The sequence below is a fragment of the Acartia tonsa genome, chromosome 12 (assembly GCF_053477335.1).
Source record: "Acartia tonsa isolate MP-2025a chromosome 12, ASM5347733v1, whole genome shotgun sequence".
Classification (NCBI taxonomy): Eukaryota; Metazoa; Arthropoda; class Copepoda; order Calanoida; family Acartiidae; genus Acartia; species Acartia tonsa.
Genome location: NC_137271.1, coordinates 29,295,644 through 29,320,816, shown reverse-complemented (window position 1 = coordinate 29,320,816; position 25,173 = coordinate 29,295,644). Strand labels below are relative to the sequence as shown.

The 25,173-nt window shown below is 32.7% G+C and overlaps 1 protein-coding gene across 1 annotated transcript; it reads right to left on the bottom strand.

Moving 5' to 3' along the window:
- Positions 1–10,192: 10,192 nt before the first annotated feature.
- LOC145333944 (uncharacterized) lies at positions 10,193–24,567 on the bottom strand. The gene is made up of 15 exons (XM_080179201.1): positions 24,463–24,567; positions 23,075–23,128; positions 21,131–21,161; positions 20,581–20,659; positions 20,119–20,174; positions 19,689–19,727; positions 18,252–18,303; positions 17,721–17,807; positions 17,048–17,136; positions 15,459–15,531; positions 14,051–14,117; positions 13,002–13,202; positions 12,463–12,518; positions 11,544–11,620; positions 10,193–11,059 (listed from the first exon to the last, which is right to left on the bottom strand). The coding sequence occupies exons 1-15, from the start codon at positions 24,483–24,485 to the stop codon at positions 10,985–10,987; spliced, it is 1,059 nt and encodes a 352-aa protein (XP_080035327.1). The 5' UTR covers positions 24,486–24,567; the 3' UTR covers positions 10,193–10,984.
- Positions 24,568–25,173: the final 606 nt, after the last annotated feature.

The window sequence follows — 25,173 nt, the reverse complement described above, 5'->3', positions numbered from 1 at the left end:
CATCTACGTGTACTTCTGTCTATCAAATCCCCTGCTTTACCTACTACTTTCAACAAATATGGGGAGAAAAATGTGAAAGGACATTTTGTGAAAAAGAGATAGGATAAGAGAGAGAGAGAGAAAGGGTGAACGTAAGACCAGTTTTTATCTACCTGAGTTTGGGAGGAGGGGGGGGGATTTTCTCTCTGGTTTCTCTCCTAGATTTTATTACATTGGTGTTTAAGAAAGATCTATGAAAAGTTTATAAAAAGAGCATTTAAATAAAATAATATATAACACAAGGATGATAACATCCACTAAAGAGAAGATCTGAAACGGAATGACAAACGAACATTAAATTAGTAATAAAAAGCAACATTTAAAGTCTAAATAAAATTGTAAGTAAAGGGGGGGGGCGAAAGTGACACTTTTTGAAACCAAAACTAAAAGTCAAAGGAACTCAACTAAAAAAAGTGTTACAGGTCTGACATTTGGCATAGCAGTTGCTTTATAGGGGTACAATATGGAACTGTGAAAAAACGGCGGCGCAACCGCCGAAAACCGCCGAGAAAAGGCAAAAAAAATTACGGCGGGAAACGGCGGTTTTCGGCGGTTGCGCCGCCGTTTCTTCACAGTTCCATATTGTACCCCTATAAAGCAACTGCCATGCAAAATCTCAGACCTGTAACCCTTTTTTTAGTTCAGTTCCTTTGTTGACTCTTAGTTTTGGTTTCAAAAAGTGTCACTTTCGCCCCCCCCCCTTTGTTGCAAAACTGGTTAAATACAGGATACTCTTTACTGACATACAAATTTAAGACTTGATTATAGAGATGCTTCGCTAGGACAACATAATCTGGATAGGACAATTGTTAAGTGTAAAATATCAATTTAATGGCTGGTATATATAGAATGGATGAAAGGGCTGTTGATTATTTAAACGTTAATGTGCTTGGACTTATATAATAAAATAAAATTATAAAATTCGATAATGATTACCTACAAAAAATTTTTTTTAAATTCTTGCTAAAAGAATATATTCACAATATCATATAAACCCTGCATTTGTATGTAAAGGTGGAATGGAGCTGTAAATACCCCCCCTCCCTCTTACTCCCCCAGGGGCAAAAAGAGTTATTATTATAGGCTCTTTCTTATTTAAAGGAAGTATATTGCGTAAGATACATGCTCAAACTAATCTAAATGTTATCAGCCAAGGACTTTAGTTACATCTAGAAAACAAGTCCTAAAACAGAATCTTATTCAAACAGAAAGACAATAAAGTTTACATAAAAAAAAAAAATATGACATTAAGGTTACAACGTGAAACAATGTATAAAAACTCAAAATGATGTCCAGTAATTTCAAGAATGTAATTAAAATGGTCAAATTTTGAGAAACAATGAAGTTATAAACTTATATGCTCATGCCCATGTAATAGGATTGAATCTATGAACTGAAAATAAAATAAAAGGCACACTCTATTTAAAATTAGTTCTTTGGGCTTTGGGAAGTGAGGAAGAGGGTATTGAACTGTAAATTACACTGGTACCCAAAGTTTTATAACCACAACAAAACATGCCTTTTAAGAAGATTAAAAGTATTGGCTGAAAAGCTTGAGCACTGTAACTTTGTAGAACCAAATTAAGATTCTTTAGTAAACCCCAAAGTTTTCAGCTTGCAAATGTTATTGTGGTACTATAAGTTACAATATATTGTCCCCTCCCTTCCTGAAACAAAAATAGAGTGTAAAATACTTAGGTAGCTATTAAAAAAGCTATGAGAGGCATATCTTTAAGAGAACTCCTACTAGTGATAATTATCATATTTCTTGGATATTTAACATTCTCATTCAAATGGAGAAATGATCTATTAGAAGAAAAACTTCGCAATTTACAGATGAAATATAAACACTATAAAGAAAATATGGAGGAAGAGAAATCTATCTATGTAATGGAACTCAAAAGCAAGAATGACAAATATTCAATGTTGGAAAAAGACAATTCCAAAAAGGTGTCATATTCTATTTTACTATAGCATATATTTAAAAGGTTTAACAGGATTCGTCGGGTATTGTCGGACTAGGTTTTGTGACAGCGCCTTGTAAATGGAGTTTCTTTGTATTTTCACAGTAGCTTTTGATAGGTTATTTTAGGTTAGGTAGGTAACTGTTAATGATTGCCCCGCAGGTTTAGGCAATTGGCCTCTAAAAATAGGAGAAAAGTTACTGTCAAAATAAAACGAAACGCCACTTGAGCGATGCAATGTCAGGAAACCGACAATACCCGATTCATTAGTTAGGGTTATGAAAAACATTGGGGTGGGGATTACTAAAGAAATCTCGCAATAAAGTTATTATGGACACCTAAAATAAATCACAGCAATAACAAAGATGATTAATTTTTTTAAATAAGATATAGATATTTGAATTATGCTCCTTATTTTCAGGGAGAGAGAGGACAATTTGCTGTATATTATAATAGTACTCAAAGTTTTATAAACACATTTTATCATTGGTAACTTGTAAGCGTAAATAATTCGGAGCTGGATCTTTAAATCATTTTAGTGGTGAGCCAGATCGGGGTGATCCGAATTTCAGCCAATCACAGCGCGGCATTTCATAAAATGCTGTGCTCTCATTGGTGGAAAGTTGGCTCACCCCGATCTGGCTCACCACTAAAATAATTTAAAGATCCAGCTCGGGTTCTTATGTGTAACCTTGATTTGTTGGCTTAAACTTGCAGTAAATTATTTAAATATAATCGTATCCTTAAGTCCACCTCTTATTTGGAAATATATTGAAAATAATGAAGGGGGGGAGGGGGAGGCGTTTCATTGTTTGTTTATTTATTTATTTAGGTCAGGTGAGGTGAGGTTAGGTAATATTGAGTAGGGAATAGCCACTCAGGGTTATGATAATCTGCACTATTAGGCAAAATGAAAAATACTACCTACACCTCCTTATTTTCTATTTTGTTTTTAAAATAAGGGAAGTGAGGGTTATCAGGTGCTTAACAGGCCACTGAACTTATGGGAAAGCAACTAAAAATATAAAAATAGAATATGACTTTAAATAGGACCAAGTTATAAAAGATCTCGAACTTCAAGCTAAAGAATTACTTTCAAAGATTAATAACCTAGAACATGAAAATTTGAAACATCAAGATCTCAAAAATGGCCAGCTATCCGACATTAATATAGACTCAGTTAAAATATCCCAAAAGGACAATCTAGAAATTAAGTCTAAAATTACGCCACTAGATGGCAATAGTGAATATTGTCAAAAACCTGTGCAAGGACAGGTTTTAGTTGGTATGGAGGCTAAAATAAAAACTCTAAGAGGCATTTCAACATCAACAAAAAGTTCAAAATTAAAACAGGAAGAAAATCTTCCAAATAAAAACTCAAAAAATGTTCCAATTGAAAGCAATGCAAACAAAGAATACATAGAGCCTATACCAGGGAATAAAGAATACAAAGAGCCTATACCAGGGCAGGTTTTAGTTGGCATGGAAGCTAAAATAAAAACTCTAAAGGGTGTGCGTACATCCAAATAAGCAAAGCATATTATTGATTTATTAAGTTTTATGAAATTAATTTACAAAAAAATGAAGAAGGGGGCAGAAATATAGCATTCAAAGAAACATAGGTACTTTAATTTTAAAAATTGTCTTAATAGATACAAAAAAAACTTCATGATGTATTATATTGTATAATAAAAAGTTGCAAATATTAGCAAAAAAGTACATAGAGAGCTTATCAAATAATTCGTCAGTACTAAATATTGTTATTAATTTTGTAGGTACCTATTAAAAATACAAAACTAAAATGTGATATTAGAATAAAGTATTTTCTATTGTATTTTCTATTCGTAAATAAACTTATGGAATGTTTAATAATTAGGTAGTTAATAACCAAAAATCCTTTATTAATAAAGTTTATAATACAAATTTTACTGGATATTATACCTAAGTAAATGTGTGTAAGGCAGATGTCATAATTTATTCCTACATAATAGCAGATCTGACCATAGCAACAAGGGGGCTATGTATTTAAAGAGAGAAGGATGTAGATAAAAAGCCAAAACCATCGGAAGACTTAAACTTTCAAATTATAATAGCTTAAAACCATATCAGAAGCTATGTAAAGCTACCCTACGATAGGAGAACTCAGTAGCAGTTAACGGTATCTTAATGGACGAACAAAAAATCAACCTAACTACTTTAATAAGATGCTTTATTAACTATTTTTGGGAGGGTTTACTCCATCCTCCCAAGATAAACCGCCCTTCATTAATTTTGTATGTTTTCTTTTAAAACTTAAGTATATGGAGGATCGACCTAAAAAAAACTCTTCCCTCACGTTCCCCCTTTATAGGGGCGCAGGCCCTAGTTAAACTTATTATTGACAATGAAATGCATGTTTATCAATATAAACGTTAAAAGTGACTACAAAAAAGAGAGACAGTCAGGTCTTTGATTAATTGCACGACTCTTATTTAGACGTTCGATCTCATAAACTTAAATATGCTGAAGTTTGATCATAATCCAAAGCAATTTTAAAATCCCAACGAAATCGAGGGTTTAATAGTTATATTAACACAATAGTCGTTTCAACATATATAAGCATCTAGGGCCGAAGACTCGACGGGGCATTGTAAATATCCTTAATGATCCAACGGTGCTTCTATCACATATTCTAGAAATAAAATAGCCTAACACCATCCCAGGACCTATGTAAAACTTCCTCTAAATTTTGTAACTCTATTGGTTCAGTGGTTAGCGAGATCTTAATTACACTTACGTACACACTACATATATATATAATTTATTAGCTAGCATCTAAGGGTCCCTAGTCTAATTCGAAGGTTGTTATCAAGATCTTACAGACAAAGAAACAAACCTTACTACTTTATAAAATAAAATAATTTTCACAAACGGAAAAAAAACACATTTTAAGTCACACCTTAAAATTCTAAATTTAAACAATGATGCCAACTATTAAAATAACTATTTAACTTAACTTAACTAGTTATGTCTGCTTCTAAATAAAAACAAAATATGAAGTTGAAATATTTCAAATAGTTTAATCATTTCGGACAATTTAAATATATTTATAGTTGTTTAACTATAGCATAAAATAATCAATATTAAGTATAATATGATATAATGAAGCAGTAATTTTAAAAAGATTGTTTTCATTTTATAAAAAAAACTTGTTAATTAATTCACTTTAACTATTATTATTTTCATTTTACCCCCAAAAAATCCGCAATTACTATTTTCTTGTTTACATGTATTGTGTACACTAGGATTTTTGTCTGCTAGAAAATGTAAACAAAAGATTGGCTTTCATTTCATTATTAATCGCAGACTTCTTTAATTTACTCGAGAAAAGATAACAATTTGTCTTAGTTAAATGACTGCTTTTCTATTATTAGGGTCTGTAAGTCCTTCCGTACGTAAGTCTGTGTACCTTTCTACACTTAACGGTTAGCTCTTATAGTTAATTTAGGCATATTAGAATTGTTCTATCAATTTCAAACTTTGGATAATGATCTCTGTAACAGAAAGATACAATTAAGAAAGCGAAACAAGAAAATCCTTAACTTTTTTTATATAAATGTTAATTTTTTATATAATTCGAGTATGTACGCAGGGTTAGTAAGAAATCCTATTATATAAAGTAGTAAGCTTTTTTGTCTGTAGCGAAGGATCTCGCTAACCGCTAAACCAATGTGGGTTTCCTTTACAATGAGGCCTCTCATAGGTCTTAAGATGGTTTTAGGCTATTTTATTTTTATAAATAAGTCTGGGTATGGTTTCAGGCTATTATTTGCCCTTCCATATCCTTCGAATACATACCCCCTAGATGCTAGGGATGCAGCCTCTAGTAGACAATAAACTAACACATACCTCTTGGTGATAAACAAAATTACCACTTTTGTAGATTAAAATTATATTGGTAAAAAAGTGTGTATCCTGCTGGTTAAACCTCCTAATCAAGATTAAATAAAAGTGCACAATGCTTTAAGTCAACGATTGAGTTATCTATCTCATAAAACTTTAGGTACTTGTTAAATTTCCAGCCCAATGACTCCTCCCTCCCTAAGATAATAATGTGATCAATTTGAATTGTCAAAATAATTATTAATTACACATTTTTCTACAAATGCAAAATATTAGTTTAGATTTGTTGATTTTTGAGCTTCGCTTTTACATTGGATTGTCATCCTTGTTTAATATGAAATTAACTATGAAACAAACTAAAAAAAAATTAAAATTTTTATTAAGAAAAATACATTGTGTTATATTAATTTTGTTTCAAATTTCAGGTATCATTTAGAGATTACAATATTTTAAAAAGTATGAAATATTTTTTTATAATGAATACACACATTTTGATATAAATAAACTGACAAAAATATCCAAATAGAAATTTTATACATTACAAGTTATTCTATACTATACAGAGATTGCTTTTAAAACTAAGTTTAGCTAAATTGAGAAGAACAGAAGAAAGATTATTAGCTTTTCCATCAATGAAACAATTTGATGTCAATTATTGTCCATAAGGATCAATTATGAATACAACAGAGACATTAAGTTTTGGGGGAGATTATAGTCTTATTTGCGGATGCGCCCCTAGCATCTAGGGGCTCTTTATTCATAGGGTAAGAAAAAGTAAGATAAAACCACCCCAAGACTTAAATCTAAATAATATCTCAATCCATCATAAGACATATATGTGAAGCTTCCCAAACTGGAGAACTCAATCGGTTCATTAGTTATTGAAATCTTAAGTTTAAGACATAAAAACCGTACTACTTTATATAATGGAATACAATTATCGATATAGAATACGTGGACATTGTGAAAGATTGTCGCATACCCTGATAAAATGTTTTTCACAGATGGCTATTATAACGAAACTCCCCATACCCTCCACTGTCCATGGAGGAACGTTTTGGTCATTTTCTGAGGACTATAAGAACAACCTAAATTAACGGCAAAAATTTCCACTGTCACAATATCTCCGTATTCTTTATCCATTTTTATACAGTCTACAGGAATTTAGGAATACAAGGATAGAAAAATAGAAGATAATTTGGCGCTTTCCCACAAATTAGCAGATTGAGCACTGATAACGCGTAGTTTAGTACGTAGGCTTGTTTTAACTTTAGTTAAAGTTGTTGTGGGACAAAGTGTTTGAAAAATCAGCCATGTGACATCATAAAAATGAGGGAGATGAGAGGAGAAGCGGGATTGAAAACCCCTAAAAAAGAGATGGATAATCTTTCATTTTTATGACGTCACATGGCTGATGTTTGAGACACTTTGTCCCTCTATTTAAGGTTAATTTAGGTTAGGTTATATTGAATGGCACCACAGGTAAAGGGCTTACATAACATGTATACGGACACCCGCAGGGGTTATGTTTAGGATAAAAAAAACTACCTCCCCCCTCCTTAGTTTAAACATATTTCAAACATAATTTGTAGGAAAGCGCCGATTATTTAATCTTCCCTTAATTCTTGATGCCTTGAAACGTCTTGGAAGGACTCAAGGAGGATTGATTTATTTGCCATTATTCATCAAAAATACAATACAAATTAAGTCTCTAAATCTTCAGTGAAAACAAAAGGGTTGACATTTCCTCTGGTCATTTCCACAGACTACATACATAACCAATATCACATTTCATATCCAGTGTTCTCTAGAGGCTCATATATGATTTTATTTTTAAAAGCGAATCTTTTCTATAATTAGGGTCCGTCTGTTAATGTTAGCTCTTTTCGTCAATTTAGACATGTTAGAATTGTCCTATCGATTGAAACGTTGATTGATGATTCCTATAACAGCTTATATGATTTAGGAAGCATAGCAACTCTATAGTCGTTACCAGAAAGTCCGTACGTCCATTTAAAGCATTTTGATTTGAACTATTTTGACAACAACTTTTTTTGTGTAATAAAATTATCCTAGAATACTGATTACTATTACCACAAGGTACAAAGTTATAAGAGAAATATATCTATAATCCTTAAAATGTGAGTATGCCCTTTAAACAGTATCCTGTTTTCCAAAACGTACATTTTTGTCAACACTTACACATTTATATTTTAATTGTTAAGTTTTGATGTTCGTTTGTCCCACCATTTCAGAGCTTCTTTTTTATGTACGTTGCCATCGTTGATTTAATGATACTTCTATAAAATTTCATATTTTCCTCCAATTTTTACACAAGTCAAACATAAACATTAATGGAGAAAATATACTGTATTTATGCATAATTTGCTGTTGTCAACAAAAAGAATAGTAAAACTGTTAATTTTGACTTGCTGAAAAGTTGGGGGCAAAATTATTTTTTCTTTTGATGAAAATTTCCACTTGGTTTTGTGTTCTTTTTTTATGGACTAGTATCTCTTAAAAAGGAGGTATTTCATTTATAAAATCATATGCAATGTAAAGTTTTTGCCAAGGCGTAAATTGTTTCTATTTGGAGCACAAAAAAATGGGTTTTTTCTTCTCTTTCCATTAATGTTATGGACCTCACAATAGTAGCCAGTAGTACTTATTGATCATGGAAAGAAAACTAAGTAGCGGGTTTCGTCGTATGTTCACAGTAGCTGTTCTCCTAATACTAGTCCCTGCATGGGGCTCAACCCCTGCGAAGCCAGTTTCCTAACCCTCCGAGGTTAATCATTAATATTTACCTAAACCAAAAAACCTATCAAAAGCTACTGTGAAACGAAACCCGATACTTCGTTTTCTTCCATGATCCGTACTTTTAATATCTTTGATATGATGCTAACTCAACTTTGAGCACTCCAAATTAAAACTTTATACGATATTGGGCACCTATAGATAACTAGCTCATTTAAGGTGAACGGGGGAGGCAGGAAAAACGACTAAAACCACACCAAGACATTCAGAAAGTTATATTGAAAAGTACAACTCTATTGGACCATAATTTTCCGAGATCTTTAGCTTGAGACAAAGAAAACTTTAGGTGCATTAACATCTTAAGGTTTTTTTTTAAATTGGGATATGAAATGTAAAAGTTCCTTTTTATCCTTTGGATAGACATCCTGCCAGCCAGTTTTCCTCTGTGTGGGTCAGAACTTTAGAGAAACCAGTTACAACAACAAGATTAGTTTTAATAAAAATACTTATGCCTTTTTAAGATGAAAAAAAATTACTATCCTTTCCTATACATACAAAAAAAACAATAGAACGTTTTTAATTTTTTTTCCTAAGTAGAAAGGTGAAGATTGTAAAAAAATATTGTAAATCCGATGAAAAAATTGCACATATAAATATTTATATATAAATTATACAACCTTCCAAAGAATCAGGGCACTTAAAAAGTATGACTTAGGGGGAGTTCATTGATTTGGAGGCCCCAAGGACCATAAAATGACAGGAATTTTTTTTTTTAATTTGAAATGGTGGAAATTTTATATCTATGTTTTTTGTGAAGGCATAACTAAAACGATTACGTGCATAGTTGCGAAGCTTCTTGAATAAATAGATATGTATAAGTTAGCACAGGAGGTTGTACAATAAAGGATTTGTGTGATATGGTGAAGAATCGAAATTAGAGTGGGGGGGGGGGGGGGGTTACCTTAACACATGTAAATAAGTGCAAAAAATACACTTAAAGCAAGAACTTATCTAAAGTGTCTTTCAAGAGAAATGTTATTTTTTTTAAACTTAATTATGCATTTTATCTAAAATAATTTTTTTTTCTATGCGTAATTAAGTTTTTAAAAAGAACATTTCTCTTAAAAGAGCCTGTATTATAAAATGACACATCATGCATAGTATATAAAAAAAAGCAGGGATAAAAAAAAGTAGGAAAATTAGTAAACAATTCAACTGAGAATAAATTTTGAACCTAAGATTTATAGAAGACAATTGCATTAACAACAAATAGACAACAAGATTAACATTAATTCATGCATTATTGTAATTTATTAGGACATTGAAAAACATTTAGATAAAGGGTTAAGTAATCCTCCCCCCCCCCCCCCCAACCCACTCAATATAATAATCTGTAGGTGTTGTAAGGCGTAAGCTAATGTGTATAATAAAATCTTAGCTGCTATACTTTAATGAGTATTTACTCTCCCCCTTTTTAAAAGCGAAGCTTTTCTATAATTAGGGTAGGTCCGTCCGTACGTCCGTCCGAGATAGATAGCTTTATTCTTAATTTAGGCATGTTAGAATTGTCCTATCGATTTCAAACTTTGCATGATGATTTCTGCAGTAGTTAGGTACGATTTAGAAAGCGTAGAAACTCTATAATTATTACTAGAATGTCCGTACGTCCATTTTAAACATGTTGATTTTTCTACTTTTTTAACAACAAATTTTTATATGATCTAATTATCCGTTTGATATGATTATTCAGTTCAGACACTATACAAGTGTTAATGTCCGTTTGTCCTACCGTTTCAGTGCTTCGCTTTTATGGATGTTATCATCCTTGTTGAATCGTAAAATTCCTTAAATAACCCACAGAAATTGACAACGACATGCAGGAGACATCAGTAAGAACAAGGATTACAACATCCATAGAAGCAAGCTTTCAAATCAAGCAGTTGAAACGAATTAATTAATAATTATCATACAAAAAGTGGTTGTCGAAAAAGTTTTTTTTTTAAATCAGCACGTTTAAAATGGCCAACGATTATAGAAACACTACGCCTTCTAAATTGAACAGACCTGATACAGGAATCACCATTAAAAGTTCAAATCGATAGGACAATTCTAACATGCCCAAATTAAGAAAAAAACTATCCGTAAATTACACAGGGACAGTCATACGTGTCGACAGACCCCTATTATGGGAAAAGCTTCGTTTAAAAAAAATTATTTATGTGTTGGTTTCAAGGCAATAAAAAGTAAGTGCCTGTATAACAAGAACAGGGCTCATGCGCGTACAGTGCAGCACAGGAGAATAACGCGCATGCACGCAACACGGTCGAGAGGTAATGCCAATGTTAAAGTTCCACAAACCATGCCTTGGCTTTACCACCTTCTTTCTCATCGTCGGAGGAATCCTCTTCTTTCAATTTCTGTAAATAAAAAGAAATATTTAAAAGTCCATTTCACCCCACCTTGGACATTCAGGCTTACTTGGGTGGGGTGCTCGTAAATAGGTTTGGGGAGGTGATAATAGGTCCTTTACTCTCCACATACATCTTTATTTATCTATACTTTAGTCTAGTCTAATAGTCTGTCTGTTAATTTGCATTTTATTTCTGTTTATATAGGTTCTGTTCGTTGCCATCAATTTTTATTTCTCCTGCACTCTTTCTATATTTTTAACTATCTATCTAAGCATTGACTATCTGTCTGTCTATCTGTCTATCTATCTGTCTCTGTCTATCTGTCTGTCTATCTACATATATGTTTGTCTATCTGTCTGTATATCTGTATGTCTATATGTATGTATATCTGTCTGTCTATCAATCTGTCTATCTTGTGTCTATCTGTCTGTCTATCTATCTATCTATCTGTCTGTATATCTGTCTGTCTATCTATATAATATCCATATACCTGATTATTAAAATATTGTATTTTATTCTGTTCTTGTCTTATAACTGTATTCCTACTTCTGTCTATCTGGTTTGGCCCTAAATACAAAAGTTTTATATTTTTTGCATATTTCATTAGACAAAATAAAACTGAATTAAAAAAAAAACATTTATACACAATTTAGGTTTATTTAGGAACTTAATTACCACCATCTTTTTAGCAACAACTGAATTACTTTTTTTTAAAGTTCGTAAAGGTTTCGTGATTTTGGAGGCAATGCTTTGTAGCAGGGACAAGGGAATGATAATATGACAAACAACTCTAAAGGAAAATTTTCCCACAACTCCCTTCCCCTTTTACTCCCCTTCTTTCCCACCCCTCTTCAGATACATGACTAAAACAAAATATACCACCAGATACTTAGTAGGGTTTCGTGATTTTTGTAGAATTGTTGGTTAGAATAGCTACCCCTGGCTTCGAAGTAATGATATCTTCTCTCCCCCTTTATTTTTCAGACGTAACAGAATAATAGAAATCCTATAGCCAAACTGACTAAGCCCCCAGAGGCCTCTAGGGGTACTTGAAGTAAGAAGGAGGGGGGGGGGGGCGATCGTCAACTATTAGTTTAAATTTTATAAAGAAAAGGTAAAAATAATTTGGGTTTTTTTTTAGGAATGATGTTTCTTTAGATGTTTGTTATGCCTTCTCCCGAAATAGATATAAAACTCCCCTGGACCTATGAGAAGCTTCATTGTAAATGAGAACTATATCGGTAGAGTGGTTAGCAATGTCCTTCGGTACACACAGACTAACATCCCTGTTACTTTGGCAGCCACGCCCCTAGCATTTAGGGGCTCTGTATTCAAATAGGAAGCGAGAAAAAGATAAATAACATATTTCTACCCAAGACACGTTCCATAATAATACGCTATCAACTTACCATAGTCTGAAGAATCATCAGATCTCCAGTCAAAGTTGGAACTCTCTGTGCTTTTCCTTAAATATATTATGAGAGTAATAGGATGATCGTCTATTAGTTTGTTACTTTCTTTGTAATCTTTTTATATTAATTCTTTGTCTATCTGCCTTTTTTTCGGTCTTTAGCAGTCTATTTGTAATTTTTATTCATTTTAAATCCGTCTGTTTTGAGTGACATTACTGTATAAAACTAAACCGTTGAATAGACTTTTGGGTATGTTCGTTTGTCTGCATGTCCGTCAAAACGTAAAAATATCCGTGTTTTTTTTTGTGGTTTGATTTAAAGCTTATTTCATTATGTTGTATTTTCTAAAATCTGCCAACTTCCTGTTTTCAAAATATCAGTTTATTATAGTAAAACCATCACGGGACCTATATAAAGCTTCTCCAAAATGAAGAACTCATTATTTTTTAGAAGTTTGCGATATCTTGATAAACAAAGCTATGTACTTTATAATATAAATGTCTGTGTGTCTACAAAAGTATTAAATTAAAACTTACTTATGGCCATAGTTATCATAACCGTCGTTTTTCCGTTCAAAACCGCCGCCGTCCCGCCGTTCTATGCCAACATCCTGCCAATCTCTCTTTGGTTTACTAATTTTAGGCCCTGGCGGCGGTTCTATTCTGGGCGGGACCGCCATGCTGTGACTCCGCCATTTATCCGCCATAAAGTCGGTTTCTGCCTCTCTGACTGATATTCTAAAATAACAAGCATGACAACATACATAAGTAGCGAAGCAGAGAAAACATGGATGGAAATACGGACAAGAAGATTTAGAGAGCATATGTTTAAATTTGGAATTTATTGGGGGGAGGGAGGGGGGAGGATCACGAAACCTTTGACACATATTTTTTTTATTTTTGAACTTCTATATTTTGTACAATGACTGACAGACCGACGGACAAAGTAAATTACATACTGGTTACTTATTGGTATAGGTAGCCTACAACCGTCTATAGCAGCTGATAAAATCACACTTCCCCCATAGCGTTACAAACTGACTGACAGACAGACAAAGTATATCATAAAGTAGCTTCGCTACTAATATACCCTATTAGTCCAAAAAAAATATTCAATTAATAAAATTGTTATCAAAGTTTAATTGAAGTACACTTTGAATTTTATCCGATCAAATATTAAAATATACTAAAGGTCACAAAAATGTAATTAAAATATTTTAAATTGAGATTTATTACAAATCATACTGCGTAACTATTGATTTTACCAAACTAAATCAAAAGAACTTAAATTTCATATAGAACTAAAATATGCATTAAAAATATAAAACAAGGGTGACAACATACATATGAGTAGTGAAGAGCAAGGAAAATAAGGGGTATCTACACAAAAGAAGAACACGCTACCCCCCCCCCCCCCACCTAACGTTACAGACAGACGGATAGACAGACAAATGAAAATTGAGAGAAGCTTCGTTACACTACACCTTTTTTATCAGGAAACAGAAGAGATAATTTTCGCAATAGCCAGAACGACAGACACGAATCCTTCAAGAGTGGCTACGCTACTAAGAGATAATCAAACTTACTTTGTTGAGTTTCTACTAATTGGATATTGGCCTCCTAAAGAATTCTTGTTTGACAACCGATCAAATTCTAAGAGAAAAAAAAATATTTTAATCATTTCGAAACTTGTCTGTACGTCCATTAAGATCTCTTGAACGGCTTAATTGATTGGTCTATAATTATCAGAACGTTTGTAATTTGTGATTTTAGGCTATTTTTAAATCTAAGATATCATCCTTAAATAAAAGTAACAGAATGGGTGTCTGTCAGTGTGTATATACCAAAGGTTTTCCTTTAAAGTGATGCTTCTCCTGAGAAGGTTTATAACTATATTGGGGGAGGGAACCACTATCCTCGCAACAGAAATCGCTCTAAAAGAAATATGACACCCCCCCTCCCTAATAAAACAAGAAAAACACACCTTGGCTACACTACCATTGGTTATAAATTTTCCTTCAAAATAAAATAGATTTAAATGAAAGGGGGGGAGGGGGAATTTCCCTTTGTGTAATGTTAGATTATATTGGGTACTGGGTAGCCCCGCTGGGTTGAGGCACCACAGGTAGACCCCAGGGGTTAGACACAGAAAATAATAATAAATATAATTTATTTTTTAATCATTTTTCTTTTTAAATTTTAAGTTTTACAACGTGCTATTTATGGTTAAAATTGTCTTTGTTTTCAATGACGGTATTAAATTAAATTAAAGGTTTAGGTTATTTTTAATTCAGTAGTATTGATTTTCGTTTAAAGTGCATGGTTGGGGAAGGACAAACAAATTTCGATTGAATTCAATACAATAATTAGACTTCAATTGTTGAAATAATTTTATATAATTCTTTTTCAATTGTGTTTTTACACAAGTAAGTTATATAAAGGAAAATTTGTCGCTTTCATGCAAAGTACCTTGTTGAACAATGTAATCCCCCCCTGGTATAAATTGAAAATAAAAGGGATTACAAGCAGTTTTTGTTTGTTTGTTACTTTAGGTCAGTTAAGGTTTGTTTAAATTGGGTAATTTTTCACTTTTTTACTATATGTCAAAAGTTGGCTGGTTTTGTTCATTAATATCTCGTAAATGGTTCAACTAATGGGTTTACATGTGTCAAGGACACTTTGTATTTTACCTGTACAGTTTGTTTGGCTATTTAAACGGAAAATGGGCTCTTGTGTAAGGGGGTAGGAAGGGTATATATGCTTGCCTATGATATGTCTTACTATGCAAGTCTTTAGTGACTGCTTAGCAAACAAAGTAGAACAATGTCTGTCCATCAGAATGTCTGACTGAAGCTTAAAATCTCGATAACTACTGAATGGATTGGGCTCTACTCTTCAGGGAATATAAAGATACTGGTCCTGCGATGGTACAATAGTAAACAAGAGTAAACCTATCTCAACCGATACACATACAAACCCAAGTTTGGTTAGTACCTGAGTATTGTTTATTTGTTACAAATCTTTCATTGTACATAGTTCTGTTGGCAGTTGCTTGTACTGCTTCATTCTGAATATATTATAGAAAGGTGAATCATTAAAATATATTATTTCATTGTACATAGTTCTGTTGGCAGTTGCTTGTACTGCTTCATTCTTAATATATTATAGAGAGGTGAATCATTATAATATATTATTTCATTGTACATAGTTCTGTTGGCAGTTGCTTGTACTGCACTGCTTCATTCTGAATATATTATAGGGAGGTGAATCATTAGAATATATTATTTCATTGTATATTATTATATAAGCAGTTAATTGTACTGCTTCATTCTAAATATATTATAGGGATGTGAATCATGAGAATATATTATTTCATTGTACATAGTTCTGATGGTAGGATTGCTTCATTACAATGAAGAAGTGAATCAAGCAAATTTGGCTTTCGACAAAAAAATGGAATAGTCCCTTTAGTGATATCGCCTTGTAAGGGACGTTTCTTTGTATATTCACAGTAGCTTTTCTCCTATTTCTAGCCACTGCGGGAGGCATTAACCCTGCGGTACCAATTGTTTAACCCTGCGGGGCTATCACTTAACCCTTAACGGTCGGGGGGGGGGGCGTTGAACGCCCCCCCCCCCCATCCGGTTTTTTCTATCTTATTTTCTTTGTGTGAAAGATAAAGAGCCCAAACTGCTTGACTTTTTAAATGTGGGTATGAGACATAACAGAGAGTTGAAATTTTTTTAATATCTCCATCCTGGCGGGCACAGGATGCCAGCAAACCTGGCATGGTCATCCAGGTAAAGAGCAAAAATATTTTTTTTGACTAAAACAAAGCATTTTATCTTACCAAAATACTAAAATATCCTCTAGTAGTACATCCTTATATTAAATACAGGTGTTCAAGTCAATTTTAGGTTCCAGGTATGATCCTTCAGGTCCTGATCCTCCAGGTCTCCAGAAATCTTTAAAAGGCTCCTGTGGCCGCAATTTTTGACTTAGAGACTTCAAATTTTAAACTTAAGCCTTTATTATATGTCTACATAACGTATTAAAATTTCATAAAGATCCGCCGCCGTTTTTCCGCCGACCGCCGACTGCGGCGGCTGGCAGCTGCCAAGTACAGCTGCGGCCGCTGAAATTTATATTTTGATATTTCAAATATAAAATTTACATAAAGATAAACATTTTCTGCAAAAAAAAATTTTTCTAGCTTCAAAACTAAAAAAATTACAGCCGTTTGAAATTTTTAAGTAAAAAAGGACCTAAAAACAAAGGTTGTTAAATAAAAGGGTGAAGGAAGCGAAAATTGACCTTGACTTACTTAAAGTCGGAAATTCATCATAACACAGGGGACTTGCACAAAATTTTAGCCCTCTAGCTCTAATAGGAATTGAGATAATAGGGGGGGCGTTGACGCCCCCCCCCCCCGACTGATTAAGGTGCGGCAAGGGGCCCGACTGTAAGGGGTTAATCTAAAATAACCAAATCAAAAATCAAAAGCTACTGTGAAAATACGACGAAGCGCCCATAAATAGGCAATTACACGAAAGGGACTATACCCAAACATTCTACTGTATTACCTTTTGTTCAGCAGTTTTCTGACGTTTATAGAGTAGGAAGCACAAAAATAATAACAACACCAATAGGACCAGTCCTATCACTATGAAACCTAAATAGATGGATTTATTAACATATCATAAAACAAAAAATAATGAAAATAGAAAAGGTAATTATGTTTTTTCTTAAAGAGACAATATTAATTTTCTCCCTAATGTCATATAGCCTTAAAACGCAGTTTATTGTTGTATATTTGCAAGTTTTTACAAAAGCAGCTGCTAGATGTTTTGATTACTCCCATGACAGCTGCTAGAGTGTTATCTTCAGCAACTACTAGATTATTTGTTTACTTACCCATGGCAGCTGCTAGAGTGTTATCTTCAGCTACTACTAGATTATTTGAAAACTTACCCATGACAGCTGCTAGAGTGTTATCTTTAGCTACTACTAGATTATTTGATTACTTACCCATGGCAGCTGCTAGAGTATTATCTTCAGCCACTACTAGATTATTTGAAAACTTACCCATGGCAGCTGCTAGAGTGTTATCTTCAGCTACTACTAGATTATTTGATTACTTTCCCATGACAGCTGCTAGAGTATTATCTTCAGCTACTACTAGATTATTTGATTACTTACCCATGGCAGCTGCTAGAGTATTATCTTCAGCCATTACTAGAATAATTGATTACTTACCCATGGCAGCTGCTAGTGTATTATCTTCAGCCACTACTAGATTATTTGATGTGACTGTAAATCCAGTGTCTATATTTCCGCCTCCACCTAAATATAGAAAAATGATCAAACAATTTTCCTGGTAATTGAAATTACAATCAATTGTAAAATAATTAATGTATTTTAGACTTAATCAAAGCATTTAACACTATATATATTTAATCCTTATAATAAATTAAGAAGGTGTTTGTCTGCTTGCTAACCGCTGAACCGATCGGGTTCTTCTTTACAGGGTATCTTCTTATAGGTCCTGGGAATGTTTATAACTATTTTATGAGAGGGTACCACAACCCTCCCAAGAGAAATCGCCCCTAGAAAAAAATGGGATTCAACTCCCCCTCCTCAAGTGCCCCAAGAGTATCCGCTAGTAAATACAAAATGTAATCTAAAAATATTATTCTAAAACCTTTAAATTTATTTGTCTTTATACAAATTAATAAGTAGGTCAGTTGATTATTTTCTATTATTTGGAGCAATTGAAATTAATATAACCTGTCATATTCGCTGTTGTACCATTCCAATTACAACCATTGTTTGAACAGCACTAGAATAAATATACATTTCTTTATACTAAAAGTATTTAAATAATAATATGAAGTATATTTTTCATTACAAATTATTTCATGTTCAGATCTGTACATATTAATTTTAATTAGGGTACTTTTTCTAGATCATGTTCGTACGTACTGTATTAAATATATACGTCCCCATAATGGCTATAGGGAAATGGTTATGATGTATATCTCAAATTCTACACATATCATACTAGCCGCTGCGGCCTTAACATCTAGTGGCTATGAAAGGGGACAGAAAAACAGCTTAAAACTATCAAAATCTCCAAAAGGTTCAGCAGTTATTGAGATCTTAACCGTCACACAAAAACCTAACTACTTTTTATAATAGAATAGTATCTCATAACCGGAAAAAAATTATAAATGATTGGCATAAAGAAAATAACTTAGCTCTTCTTAGTATGACTATATCTGGAGTTTGATTAAAACTAACAAATGACTACAAGCTTATGATTTAAGCATCCCTGGCATATTATTTTTTCTTTTACTAAAGGCCTCTAGGGGCACTTAATATATAGGAAAGACGGGAACTAGTAGGTCCAAGCCTTCACTTTCAGTTTTAATAAGTAAAAAGTATTGAAGAGATATTTTTTCCAAGGGCTATTTATCTTAATAAGGTGGATCTAACCTCTCTAAGATAGTTATAAATATTCCCTAGATCTATGAGAAGTTTCACTGCAAAGAAAAACCATGTTGGTTTAACGGTTAGAATGATTTTAAGCTACAGACAATCTGACATCCTATTACTTTTATATAAGGTTTATATTGTGTTTTCTAAATTGATTTTATATTAGCTATAAAAATCATCAGTATACCTAATGATATGAAATATGAATTATTTATTGACCCAATGTTTATGCAAATTTGATGTAAAAGAAAACACATTGTTTTATTTGGTTTTCAATTTATGTCAAAGACAGATTAAAGTCATTAAATTCAATGAGGTTTATAGGACAAATTAGGTTTATTACTCAAATTTTTGAATTCAAAATTTCAACTCTTTTTTCATTTCAGAAAGCAGCCTAAAACCCAGAGATCTAATGGGATAAGACAATAATCGATAAACTGGTGTACATACATCCCCAATGATTATACCACAGAATTACTCCTGCTGTAGATCATAGTTATTGGTAAAAACGTTTGAACACTCAAGCCAAATAAAAAAACCAAGCAGTATTGTTTAAAAGTCCCTAAAGGTTTAGAGCCTACGATTAAGAAAACGTTTTTGTAAAACTTTTGGGACTAGTGTAATAAACAGCCTAAAGTCCCCTCACTCCCTGCTAAAATCTGTCCATAAAAAATGCAAACTATACTTTACTTTCTGCACTGGCTAACCATAGCAAAATTAGTTACTCACCTCCAGCTTTGCTGTGGCATCGCGGAATTTTGAGGCTACCTAAGGAAAAATTTAGTATTTATTTTCAATTATCAGAAAAATCAATTTTAGCTGTGTTTATTGCCCTCGGAAAATGAGGATAGATGTCACAGCTTTTGGCCTAACAATTCTATTGACGTCATGGTAGAGGGAAAGAGAAAGGGAAGAAGGAAGGAAACCCCCTAGAAAAGAGATAGGGTACAGGGTATTTCCTGTCAATATAATTATAATAGGAAGGCCAAAAGCCGTGACATCTATCCACATTTTGCTAGGGCACTATAGACAGATACAAGTTAATTTATTCTTTTTAAAATACTTTTCTTCAAATTTTTTAAATTGTGACTCTTAAAATACCAAATTATTTCAAACTTTTTTAACCTTTTAAAATGTTTTTATCCTTGTTTTAATTTACCTGGCGTTTCATAGTTTCTTCTGATGAAATACAATTTCTTTCATAAATGGAGCCCTAATGATTTAGAATATAGATATTGCAATAATTTAAAAAAATTGTCCTTTTACTAAGTAAGTAAACCAGGTGAGCTCCCACGCTTATTCCCTTTTATTTTGAAAGGAAGTTTTAGATTTCAAATTATATAATAGTTATTTATCGCATCGTATTATAGACAGCTATCCGCGGATATTTACATAAAAAATATAAGAATAATACCAGTTTGTTAGACCCGAGTGGCAGAAGGCCTGAGCTAACAAAACTGGTATAAATTTTAAAAATTTTCATTCTAATATTCGTAGAAAGTTGTCTGTAATTCGATGCTTTAGATTAGTTTTCAGTATGCCTGAGAACCGGTTCTAATCCAACGGATATCAATAGAAGCCATACTGGAAAGTTGCTTTTTTTGCAATATAAAATTTTCCTGGTGATAAACTTTTCCGGTTTCTCCACTGACAAGGACACTACACACCTCACCCTGGATAACTTTTGTAAAAGCTCCTGTCTAAAATAAGATAATTAGATAGATAGAAGCTTAGATAGACTTAATTATCGCATCGTATTATAGACAGGTTTCCGCAGATATTGAAATAAAAATTTTATGATTAAAACCAGTTGTATTAGTCCCAAGGGCTTACAAAAATGGTATAGATTTTTAATCTTTATTTTAATATTCATGGAAAATTATGATTTTTTAGGATGACGTATAACCGGTTCTAATCCGGATATTAATCGGTTACCAGGTAGTTTTAAGAATATCAAGACTTGAAAATCATATTTTTTGGATATATGCAACATAAATGGCTGTCCTGTTTTCACAAAAATAGCATGATAATTATTTCAGTGGTGCGTAATTGATTGCTATTTGTATTAATACAAAATTATATGTGTTAGATGGTATACTTGTAACTTTTGCTTCAAATCATTTTTCTGAAATGCACTTCATGCAATTATCCCTTTAAAAAAATGGCTATACCTTTGTTTTCCAAACATTGTAATCATCAGTGCTGAAACAGAATAATCTATTAAAAAAATAGTAAGTTTTTTGTGTCTGTGCCGAAGAATCTCACTAACCGCTGTACAGATGGGTTCTACATTTTATAGAACCTACACATGAGTCCCGGGATTAATTTATATTTCGATTTAAGTCATGGGATGGTTTTAGGCTATTTTGAGGTTTTTTTTACTATTTCAAATACTATGATCGCTGATGTTATTTAAAATTGTATCGTCTTTGTGTCAAAAAATATCAATTTCTTTATGAAATTCTGTACCAAAACAACAATAATTTCGAATATTTTTCAAAATAAATATAAAATTTTTTCCTTTGTCAAACTAATAGTTATTTGATTGTTTGGTTTATTAGGTTTAAAGTTTTAAATTTTTTAAAGGAATATCTCTAATAGAAAATTAAGCACGTGAAAGTAGTGTTTGGATATCTACTTTTGAATTTTAGGTTTGGTTAGGTGATTGATCTGCGGGGTTAAAGCCCCTCCCCTCCACCCACTTCCGTAGGGGGCTAGAAATAGAAGAAAATCTACTGTGAAAATACGACAAAACGCCCCTTAAGAGGCGAGTCACGAAATGGACTATAACAAATTAAAGGCTTCAAATCCAAGGGCAGTTGGTGTATATTGTTTTTATTACAGATTTTTCATCTATATTGTAATAGAAGTTCTAATACTTCATATTTAACAATGAAAGTTACATTCGTTGGATCTTTGTCTGATTTGTTAAGCTGCGTATTTATGTATGTTTTTATTCTTTTTTGCTTAAACAAACTATAGAAATAGATAGCAAGTGCAACTATTTTAATTTATTATTTATTAGCAATCTAAAACTGACGTTCACTGGTCAATTTTCTTTATTTATTATTAAAAATAGCCTAAAAGTATATTGATTTTAGTTATGAAATCTAAAAATTTTTATTTATCAAAGTAATTAGTATGTCTAATATTATTTACGAATATTTTATAAAATAATTAGTTTTAATGGAAAAAGTGATTTTTTTATTTTTTAAAGTGGATAAGCCAAGGCATTCTCCATACTCTTACTATTGATGTCAAACCTCATCCAAAGAACAAACTTGTAGCTTACATGTAATCTTTGATAGCCCTAAACATATCTTCTATTGTATTCAGAAGCTTTGCAAAGTGACTCCAAAAAATCAGCCATGTGACGTCATACAAATGAGGGATTATCCATCTCTTTTCTATCCTATTTCTCCTCTCATCCCTAATTTTATGAGGTCACATGGTTGATTTTTTGAAACACTTTGTAAAGCTTCTTGTGTTCATACACTTCGACTAAAAATGCAGTAACTACTTGTAATTTCAAATTGATTGGCATGCCGCTAGACAGACTCTAAACCTGACATCTGTTTGACAACGCGCTACAGACAATCATCCCACCATAGACGTCCAAGCTTTTTTTTTTTTGGGGGGGGGGGTAAAATGGCGCGCGAAGCTTGCCGCAAATTTTTTTTACCCCCTCCAAAATTTTTACCCTGGGGGTAAAATTTGCTTGGGGGGGGGGGGGTAATTACCCCCTCTGAAATCTGTTGGCAGGGGTAAATTTTGTTTACCCCCCCCAAAATTTACCCCCGGGGTAAAATTTTTTTGGGGGGGGTAAACATTTTTTTTGTTGGAGATTTTTTATTTTAGGGGGGGTATTTACCCCCCTAAAATTGTTTGGGGGGGGTAAATACCCCCTCCTAAATGGTTAGGGTGCCTACGGCACCCCCAGGGTAGGGGTAAATTTTAAATGGGGGGGGGGGGGGGGTAAACTGAAAAAAAATTTGGGGGTGCCTACGGCACTCCCAAATTCGTTTGGGAGGGGGGGGTAATCGCCCCATTACCCCCCCCCCCCCTTGGACGTCTATGCATCCCACTACTGGATTTTTTAATTTGGCTGTTTTTACCTTGTAGGACAAATTTTACTGTCACCAGGAAGCAATAGGGAACACTGAAAACAACTAGAACAAAAAGAACAAATTATAAAATAAAGATATATTGCTTTACCAAACAAGGATGGCAACATCCATAAAAGCGAAGCTCTGAAGCGGTAAGACAAACGAACATTAATACTTGTATAGTGTCAGAACTGAATAATCAGAATATAAATGTACAAGAGTCAAAGCAAAAAGACAAACAGACATTAACACTTGTATAGTGTCAGAACTGAATAATCAAAATATAAATGTATAAGAGTCGAAGTTATATTGTAAGTAAATTTGTTGAAAAACTTCTTGATACAGGATAATGTTTATGGACATACTTACATTTTTACGACTTGATAATAGAGTTGCTTTGCTTACAATATTGTACTTTGTTGTCCCAGGAATCAGTGTACCAAAAAATCAAAACAATCGAAAAATTAGACAAATAAAAATTTGTTGTTAAAAAAAGTTAAAAATTAACATGTTTAAAATGAACGTACTGACAATCTGGTAACGATTATAGAGTTGCTACGCTTTCTAAATAGTACCTAACTACTACAGGAATCACCATGCAAAGTTTAAAATCGACAGGACAATTCTAACATGCATAAATTAACGGAAAAAGCTATCCGTCTCGAACATACGGACGGACCGACCCTAATTATAGAAAAGCTTCGCTTTACCAAAAAAAACTAATGGCTCTTTACGTAGCCCTAACCTCTAGAGGATTTGCTACAAAGTGGGGTATATAGGTCCATTTAAAATGGGGTATTCCTATCCAGTTTTTTGTTTAGGAATGAATACTTTTTGCCCGAGGGAATAAATGATGGAGCGATAGCTCATCATTTATTCAAAAATTTGTGAGATTAACAATATCTTAGCAGTTACAAAAAACACTTACAACTTATTACATTATAAAATTTAGATATTATTTTTTAGAATATTTCAATTCTTTAAATAATATGAGAACTAAAAGTTCTTTAAAATAATACGCAATTTATTTATACACTATACCCAAGAACAAAAAGCGCGGCAAAAGTTAAGACGCACATAGCTTAAGCGCTCCAGAAAATGGTAAATTTCACATTTCATTGACATTTCATATGGGGAAATGTTTTTGGAGATTGGTTGACCGATAGGTCAGGGGATAAAAAGATTAGCGGCTATTTGAGCGGGTAAATCCTAGGCTTGGCTTTATTCCATAGACTATTTACACATATAGATCAATTAATCTCTTAATTATGAGCGTGTATTTCATTAAAAAAAAATTTGCAGTCCATAGACTAAAAAGAGCTTTAAAACTACCAGTACATAACTGTCTCAAAAATTTTATATTAAATGGATTAAGAAGGAATTATTTCAAACCTTACCTGAAATTACTATTCAATGTCATTTTTAGAGGTGTCTCTTTATCTATCAATCATGACAATATGTAAACTCTCATTCATATAACACTGTAGAATCTGAAATAGACTAACTTGGTATTTACATCCAAATTTATACAAATTTGTTTTCTGACATTTCTCTCAGCCATCGGAGGAAGAATCACAAATTTTCCTGGAGAAGCTACATAAATCCCCAAACTATTCATTTTTCAATTATCAATTGAAAGAGTATTATTACAATGTTGCACCAGATTTCCATGTACTCTAATATGCTGATGTTTGCAGCTGGCTAAAATAACGATACACGTCGTTATATGTGGTATAGAAGGCATAAAGATCCAATGTAGCACAAGAAAAACTTGACTGAAGAAAACACGCGTAAAATATGTTTTGTACGTGCATTTATTTATTACAGATACATGATTATTATTAATTTTTTTAATTCCATGTCTTGTAAAATTTTGTTCGTACAGTTTGTTTGGGTGCTAGCAATCTTTAAAGTTCATAGATTTTGGAGATAGTTTATCCCAGGAACATTTTACAGGAGCTTTCAACCCTCAGCTATAAGGATTTGTTAAAAAATTGCCATGGCTGACATAATTTCGACATACAATAATCTAATAATGATTATTGCTACAATTGCGGAATAAGGGTTTTACCCGACTATTTTCTATCTTTTGACATTTAAAATAACAT